Genomic DNA, 9,157 nt, shown 5'->3' on the forward strand with positions numbered 1-9,157 from the left:
CTATTATGTTTGATGAATAAAAATGTTGGAGATTGATTTGTATATTAACTTTTTTAGGGGGTTAAAATATCCGTTTTTAAAATTATTGGGACTAATACAAAATTCTGAATAATTATTCTGCCAAAAAATAAGTTAAAAACTGATTTAGGGTGTGTTTCAATGCTTTGATCGCTGTTCTTTGATGTTTGGCAACTTTTTTTTTTAATGCCAACGTGATTCTGCATCCCAAAAGCTCGTTCACTAGAAGTAAAAAATTATAACTTCTGCGTTTATTCAACGTTCGTTTAGGTTTGTTGCTAGTTATTATTGGTTTTTCATAATTTTTTCTAAATAAATATTGAGAATATTAAAACAATTATTCTAATTTTTGTGCATTGTTTACTATTTTAATTTTTTATAATATGTATTATTGTTTCTATTAAAAATAATAAATTAAATAAAAAATTAATTATAAATAATAATAAAAATATAACTTGTAAAAAATTAGAATCTAAAATAATAATAAAAATAAGATTATTAAGAGTACTTAAAAAGAGTACTAAAATATGTTATTTTATATATTAAATATTTATTTTATCAAAATTAATTTTAGTAAAAATTGCCAAATATAAATCATGTTGGCACAAATTCACTTCTATCCAAAATTAATTCTACATCGTAAATCCAAACACACACTTATTTGTTAAAATAAAATTTTAAAAATTAATCTATATATTAATTTTTTTAAAAAATTAAAATATTTATTATGAAAATTCTTAAAGATCAATTTAAGTAATTACTCAAAGAAAAATATATTGTGTATATTTAATAATGGATTTTGAAGTGCAACCCAAATAAAAATTGGCTGAAGTTGAATGCACCTGGCTTACCAAACGGAGTTACGACTTACGAGTTACGAAGAGAAAGAGAAACCAAGGTCCAACCGAAGCTGACTCGACCTTGCTTTTTGACGTCACACACAACGAATTATTATAATAATAATATTCCATTTTTGTCACTTCTTCCTTCTTTCTCTGTCTCCGATACACCCACTCCCATTTTCTCTGTTTCGCTCTCTCTCTCTCTCTCTCGCTATCACATTCTTCTCTCAACAACACCAAATGAGGTACTTCTAACTTCCCCCTCTTTCATTTTTTCCACTTTCTGCTCCTCTGCCTGAATCTCATATCACAATTTTTCTTGTTCTTCCTAATATTTTTAACTTTTGAGAAAAGAAAAAGTAGAGCTATGTTCAATCCCGGTATTGCTTATTGGACTCATCAGGGTTTTTTCAATGCCCCCCATTGTAGTTATTGTTGTGTATGACTATGTTTTATTGTTTATTTATAATAAAAGTAATTTCTTTAGACTTTGTAATGTGGTTGCCCCATTCTTTTTATTTGTTAGAATTAAAAAAAAATCAATTGAAAAAAAAAAAAGAATTTAGGAATGTTATAAACCTATTCTTTGTTGTCAAGAATTTGATTTGTTCAACCATATAAAAGAAAAGAAATCATAGATGTATATGGTATGATTTTGATTTAGCAATTGAACAAAGTGATTTGTGTTTTGTGTTTGTATTCAGTCGCCATCCTGAAGTACTGTGGGCACAGCGTTCTGACAAGGTTTATCTGACTGTGGCACTGCCTGATGCAAAGGATGTCTCTGTCAAGTGTGAGCCTCATGGTTTGTTTACTTTCTCTGCTTCTGGTGCTCAAGGTGAATCTTACAGCTTCACTTTAGAGCTTTATGGCCCCATTGCACCTGAGGTGAGCTCTTAACTTCTTGTGTTGCATGCTTTGTGTTTATCTAAGTATTAGCACAATGCAGAGATTTAAGGATGGCTATTTTTCACTTGCATTTCGAATTCCGATTATCTGGGACCTCTATATATATACATATCTCTGAATTTAACAGACGTGTAAAACTTTTTAAAATCAAGTGCTGCCAGGGAGATTAAAGTGATTTCTCTATAAGATAGTCGCGTGGAAGTTAACTGTTTTAGTCTATGCTGTAGCACATGATTGAATGTCTGTATAAAAATATTTATATTAATAGTACGTAGAATTTATTTTTCAGTGAGATGCGGTGTTGCATACTCCTTTTACACTTTCGAACTGATGTATTTGTTAGCTTCTTTAACCTTATGGATTGTTTTAAATTGATCTTGTTCTGTCAATTAGGAGAACTTGAGATACATGTTATGTTCTTCCAAACAATGGTTTTACTTAACAGCTTTTCTGCATAAACTTCAGGGTAGTAAAGGGTTGTATAAAAGGGCAGCCAGGTACACAAGCATCCCGCGTTAACTCAGGGTCCAGGGAAGGGCTGTATCCACGGCTTGAACCTGTGACCTTGAGGTCACCAAAGGGTGTCGTTTTGGTGTTTAGGGTTGCAACACATTGTATGCTGCTTTTATGGAAACAATGATGCTTTTTGTATTATTCTTTAAATAATATCAAGCTTTTGAAAAATTTGGATGGTTTTAGCTTAAAATTTGTTGTGGTGCGGTGTGCAGCGTTGCAGAACTAAAGCTGGTTTAAGAAACATACTATGCTATGTTCAGAAAGCAGAGAAAGGTTGGTGGAAGAGGCTACTGAAGTCAGAAGAGAAACCTGCTCCATACCTGAAGGTTGATTGGCACAGATGGTGTGATGAAGATGATGAAGAGTCAACTTGTAAGATTGCGTAACTTGTCCTAGATGCTAGATTTATCTGATTGGCATTTATTCGGTGTTTTAGCTCTAAATCAAAACACCAGAAGAGTTTACATCTTTATGCATCTGTTTATCGTCAACTTGTTTCTAACTTTATAATAATTCATACTCTTTACAATTTTGTCCAAGGTTTTAATTTAAGAAAGCTTTTTTTTAACAAAAATTCCTTTGCACTGGTAACGCAGAAGATCCTAAGTTTTGTGAAATTGTGATAGATTTGTTTTCATCTTGACACATTTGGTTAGAATATTATTTCTTCTTGCTTTTACTGTTCCATTACTTTGCATGTTCAATTCATTTTAGGCATCTAAAAACTTGTCCAACTTTTTCTCTTGATTATGAAGTGATGTTTGCAAAGAAGTTTCCTAATTACTCTCTTAGTTGCTTCATCTGTTTATTGTTGTTGTGCTGCTTCATAGGCGTTTAGACTTCGACTAATATAGGACAGCAAAAAGGCTTGGTATTTTATGGCTTAGATTTTGGCTTGCATTGTGACGTAACCAAGGGTAGCAAACTGAGTTAAGTGGGGTTATTGTTATATTTGTGCAAGTATGGTCTGAACTCTAAAATTACAAAATGGGCTCGAAGCTTTACATGTTCAAATAAAGCCAAAATATAATGACATATATACTACCATAACTGGATTAAGAGTAGCTGAGTCCAGAATTAAAACTGAATCCATCAACATCTGGTTTTTCTAACCCCATACGGTTAAACACTTAAACCTGTTATTATATAGTAAACCTGGAAACGGCAGAAACTTGCTTAGCCAAACATATTGAAATTCTTAGAAAAATATTGCTCACGTAACCATCTATTAGGCACTTCCTTCAGCAATATTTATTTATTTTTGGAGATTGGTGCATTAATTTGGCCTCACTACCTTATACTGTTTAATATTGGATGCTGTCTATGGTAACTGGTAAGTAGTACCTATATAAGAATCGATCCCCATCAAAACCCTTTCAAAAGTTTAGTACTTCTTTAATGTCTCCTTCTAACGTAAGTTATCACTTCACTTGCTGTACGATCCCTTGCCTTGTACAAATGGCACTTTGGTTGGTTGAGTAGGCACCTTTTGCACTTTAGATTTGGATGGCAGAATCCTAAAAAAGATAGCGTCTAAGGATGACTACCCCAGGGGCACCACTCTGATAATCTGAGCATTCCCCTGATCCTGATTATTGACTCTCATGCAGATGGCTTAGACAACTATGTTTCATCTTTTCGTTTGGTCCTTGATGTTTTCATTTAAGTTGAGTACTTATTGTAAGTGGTTACCTCCGCTTGCCTAATTGAGCTTTTCTTGAATTTTTGCAGCTGATTTGGCATCTGACGATGATACTCGAGTAAGCTTTTTCTTTCTCTCCTTGTCAATTTTAATATTAAGCAATATAGGTCAAGAAACTTTCTGGTGTCTAATCTTATTTGTTGCATCTTGTTCTTTTTTGCAGTTTGTTGGTCAGGATGAGGGAAGCAGTGATGAGGATGAAGGAATGTTGTGTAAGTGATCTACTTGACCACTTGTATTTTTACTTCGGTCAAAATGATGCTTTTGATTGCATGCGGAAATGATGGTAAGGATGACATGTGTCTACAGCTAAGCGTTGTTTCTTTACCTTTCGCCTTTCTGCATTCTGGTGCATGTTTAATAATGCAACATGCATGACTTCTGCTTCATCTCTATTGTTTGTTCAATATATAAAAGAAATTGTAGTCTTCCCCCACAGTTGACAATTTTTTTTTTAAAGTATTTTCTCTTTTGTTTTCTTCGAGAGTGAACCTTAGCCAAACTCGAAGTTACTATTAGCTTCTGACCAGATGTCGCAAGCTCAAATCATGAAAATAGCCTCAGGTAATGGGGGTAAGATTGCATACATCTACCTTCCCTTGACCTAATTAGGTTAGTGCCTCATGGAATGTGTTTCCCTTTGTATCATTGTTCTAGGAAATGATCTCATCATCAAACCATATTCTTTGTTTCCATTCTGCCCTTCATTTGCTATTTTATGTGTTTATCGATACACTTATTGTGTAAAAAAAAAAAGCATTTCTCGGTGCTCAAATCAAACTGTTTTTTCTTTAATGACCATTATGGTCATGGGTGTCAAAGTTTGTTACTTTTGCTAATATGGTAATACATAATTAGATCTATGTTTAAAACTTTCTTACACAAGCACCGGGAACACAAATTAAATTAATTTTATATTCCCATGTTAATAGCTGACACAAATGAAAATTATTTGCAGATCTCCCGGACTTGGAAAAGGCTAGGGGATAGCAACTCTGACTGTTCTCTAACATGGATTTACGGAAACATCTTGGAGATGGAGTCTACCTAGATAAGTAAATTTGGGAGTAGTAGTCTAATATGGTTGTCTTTTTTGTATATATTATCCTAAGTAAAGCTCTAAAAACTTAGAGAACCTTTGATCTTTTATGACATTTTGGCACCATTTCTGGTATCTAACTAGGCTTCTCTCATGCCCTTGCTGATTTCACAACATGCTCCACATAATCTAACTTTTCTTCTTCTTTAACAAAATTCGGTGAATTATACCAAAATCATATCAACTTTAGAAATCTTAAGGCTGGAATCCTTTACTACACACCCCATTCAACTTTGAAACTTATTAAGATTTCATGGTTCCGTTCGGCCTGGCATGGATTTGGCCCTTTCCTCTGTACTGACTCCTTCTCTGCCTTGAACCTGTCAACTGGGAAAGAGCATTGGCGATAAGGGTGGTGGTAACTACATGTAGGATAGCTAACTAATGTCAACTTTATTGCCATGATCACTCAGTCTCCCAAGGTAACTAGATATGGGATAGGTGAAGCCATAGACCTTCAGCTCCAAGGTATGGCCTCTTTGGTAGTGTTGTATCTACCGGTGGAGGATGAGTTGTAAGTTATAATATGGTGATGTTAGAGAGGATTGCAGGGTGTTGATTCGGGGTGCACCTACAATTAATGGGTGTATAAGTGCCTTAGCAACCATTGATATTAGAATAATAGTTAAGAGTAAAGTGATGTGTGGTGCATTTTATTTCATTTGCTAAACCACATTCTTGGACTAATTTCAATCATTAGCTTTTCCCAAAATTAAAAACAAAAAGGTAAGATTGTGAGTATGTGACATGGTACCCCTCAAATTGTTGATACACTTTAAAGAAAAAAGATTATTAAAGAACAATATTTTGGCATTAGCAAACATACTTTTAAAATTAGGGGTGAACGTATATTGGATATGGCTAAAATTTCGATTTGTCACAAAATTATCGAATTAGATCGGATTCAATATCCACAATTTTTAAGCTAGGATCCGATCCGAAATCCTGGATATATTCGCAAAATATAAAAGTATTTTAAAAAGTTTATTTTTATTAAAAAATTTTAATTTTTTTCTTTTAAACATGTTTACACTTAGCATATTATTAAACGTTTTTTTAAATAATAAAAATAAAATAATTATTAGTTGCAATAAACATAAAAAAATATTTACTTATTTATGTATTTTTACAAATTTGCGGATATGCGGATATCTACATAAAATTTGTTATCTGATCTTATTAGTGTGTATATCGAATCAGATCGGATCGGATAGCTTACAGATCGGATTGATATTCATAATTTTCGAATCGAATTTGAATAAATATTGCGAATATGTAGATCAGATCAACACTTCTAATTAATTTAAAATAGTGCCTTGTACACCAAGAATGTTGGCTATTGGCTACTAGGATAGATATGCTCTATTGGTTCCTACTATTATGATCTCAGTTTGATCTTTGGAAGGACAATCAAATTGGACTCCACACATTAATTGCATTTTCCAATAATAATAATAAGGGAGATAGGATTGGAATAAAATACACCTTGTCCTATTTGTAATTGTGAATAATTTTAATTTTGGTTTAGTTATAAGAAAGAAGAGTCCCGTTAATATATAGTCAACATCCAAAAATATGTAAAATTTGGGAGGATTTTTCGTCGGTGTCATTTTATCTATAGGTAAGACGGTGATAAATTCTTAAAAACAGTAAATTCGTTCTAATACTTTTTCAATTTATATCTACAAAGTTTATTCGAATAAAATAGCCCAAATATTTTGGTTTGCTTCATTTAAATGTACAAGAAAATGCAGAGGCCATATAATAAATGACGCTTTGTTTTTGATATTGGAATAGCAATAGTGTTTTTTTAAAATGTAGATTGATAGAGTATTATTTTTAAATGTAGAATTAGTTAATTAGAGAAGCAGAAATCAAAACGTTCGATTTGTGAGAAGTACATAAATCGAACTGTTTGATTTGTGAGAGGCACCGAAATTAGATCGAAAAATTTTTGTTTAAAAGATTAAAAAATTTAAGGTACAAAAATCAAATTTTTTGATTTGTGTACCTTACACATTTTTAAAAAATACTAAAAATTATAATATTATAGTATATCACTACTTTTATTTTCATAAAAAAAAAAGCCAATAAATAAATGTAAAAGGTTCACTGACTTTATTCCTAATAATGTTGGAAGGAAGCTTTAATAGTTTTAGGATTTTTAAAGATTAATTTAATCATAAAAAATTAGAGATAGTAACATAATTAAGTAGGTTACATATATTTAATTCAAATAACTCAATAAAAACTAATAAATATAATTAATATTTCTTAATATATACTTTAAGAGTACAAGATAGCAAAATTTATCAATTTCAAAATATTAGCATATTTTGCATGAGATAAATGTTTGGAAATTGTATTTTTGAGAAAAATTAAGTAGTATTGATATAAAATCCTATCTTAAATATTAATATAATATAAATAAATCCTTACAAGTTTGAATATTTTTGTTATAATAGAAATATGAAAGATTTGGTATTTAATTTTTTTCTTTTAAAATTATATATATAAATATTAAAATAGTATAATTATTTTAATTTCTAAAATTTAAAATTAAAATAATTTAATAAAAGCTTAAAATACTTTTCATGTGAACTATACCTACATTTATTACTATACCTATATTTATTGTTATGCCCTAAGAGAGATATGAGCGAAGGAGAGAGCGGGCGTGAAGAGTTGAAGGGGGAAACACAGCGAGGATGACAGTTATGTCGTCAGAAGAAATAAGAGGAATAGTGTGGGTGGGTGTGCAAGGAGAATCTTTTTCGGGATGATTTTTAGAAGGTTCCTAAGTCTCTTTTTGAGATAAGGTCATTGGTATAGTAAAGTCGAAGACCTTTGCACTCGTTGGATCACTATCAGGGATGGTATTGCGACGGTGGTAGGCAAGTAGGGTGATTCTCCTAGAGAAGCCTTAGTGATCAAGGTCCTAGATAGGAAGTATATTTATACAGCTCTTTCTCATAATTTGAGGGTAGTATGACGCATCAAAGAAGGTTTCATTCTGTTAGATGTGGGATTTGGATACTTTCTGGTGAAATTCGATGCCGCTGAGGATCGTGAGAAGGTCATGCTTAGTGGACCTTGGTTGATTGAGGGTCACTACGTGGCGGTAAAACCATGGGATATTAATTTCCAATTGAGTGAACAATCTTTCGATTCTATGTTAGTTTGGATTCAGGTCTCCAGTCTCCCAATCTGGTGTTATCAGGAGAAGGCAATGCTACATATTGCAGCTGCAATAGAAGTCCTAATAAAAGTTGATTTGGCCACCAAACTGGCAGAGAGGGGGAGATATGCCCGTGCTTGTGTTCAAATAAATTTAGGATTGCCAGTGATCAAGAATATCATAGTTGAGGGTGTCTCTTACAATGTGGAGTATGAAAGTCTAACTCTGCTTTGTGAATTTTGTGCAAGATATGCCTGGTACACGAAATTGTGATCAATACTTTTCACAAATCAAATAATCCCCGGTAATGAATCCAAAAACTTGGTGTTCAATACCATGGCATAAACACAACTTCGCACAACTAACCAGCAAGTGTACTGGGTCGTCCAAGTAATAAACCTTACGCGAGTAAGGGTCGATCCCACAGAGATTGTTGGTATGAAGCAAGCTATGGTCACCTTGTAAATCTCAGTCAGGCAAACTCAAATGGGTATGGTGATATACGAATAAAACTATAAAGATAAAGATAGAGATACTTATGTAATTCATTGGTAGGAATTTCAGATAAGCGTATGAAGATGCTTGTCCCTTCCGTCTCTCTGCTTTCCTACTGTCTTCATCCAATCCTTCTTACTCCTTTCCATGGCAAGCTTATGCAAGGGTTTCACCGTTGTCAGTGGCTACCTCCCATCCTCTCAATGGAAATGTTCAACGCACCCTGTCACAGCACGGCTATCCATCTGTCGGTTCTCAATCAGGCAGGAATAGAATCCAGTGATTCTTTTGCATCTGTCACTAACGCCCCGCCCTCAGGAGTTTGAAGCACGTCACAGTCATTCAATCATTGAATCCTACTCAGAATACCACAGACAAGGTTAGACCTTCCGGATTCT

General features: G+C 33.0%; 1 protein-coding gene across 1 annotated transcript; it reads left to right on the forward strand.

Moving 5' to 3' along the window:
• Window positions 1–967: 967 nt before the first annotated feature.
• On the forward strand, window positions 968–5,180 carry LOC107494414 (co-chaperone protein p23-2). Its single transcript, XM_016115452.3, has 6 exons — window positions 968–1,105; window positions 1,565–1,748; window positions 2,498–2,657; window positions 4,017–4,045; window positions 4,151–4,199; window positions 4,946–5,180. The coding sequence occupies exons 1-6, from the start codon at window positions 1,101–1,103 to the stop codon at window positions 4,975–4,977; spliced, it is 459 nt and encodes a 152-aa protein (XP_015970938.1). The 5' UTR covers window positions 968–1,100; the 3' UTR covers window positions 4,978–5,180.
• Window positions 5,181–9,157: the final 3,977 nt, after the last annotated feature.

The sequence above is a fragment of the Arachis duranensis genome, chromosome 6 (genome assembly GCF_000817695.3).
Source record: "Arachis duranensis cultivar V14167 chromosome 6, aradu.V14167.gnm2.J7QH, whole genome shotgun sequence".
NCBI lineage: Eukaryota > Viridiplantae > Streptophyta > Magnoliopsida > Fabales > Fabaceae > Arachis > Arachis duranensis.

What these genes read in the sequence shown, in the direction of transcription:
- LOC107494414 (XM_016115452.3), top strand. An exon ending in ATGGCCCCATTGCACCTGAG is followed by an intron (nt 1,749 to 2,497) that starts GTGAGCTCTTAA and finishes TGCGGTGTGCAG; the next exon opens with CGTTGCAGAACTAAAGCTGG. An exon ending in TGAGGATGAAGGAATGTTGT is followed by an intron (nt 4,200 to 4,945) that starts GTAAGTGATCTA and finishes AATTATTTGCAG; the next exon opens with ATCTCCCGGACTTGGAAAAG.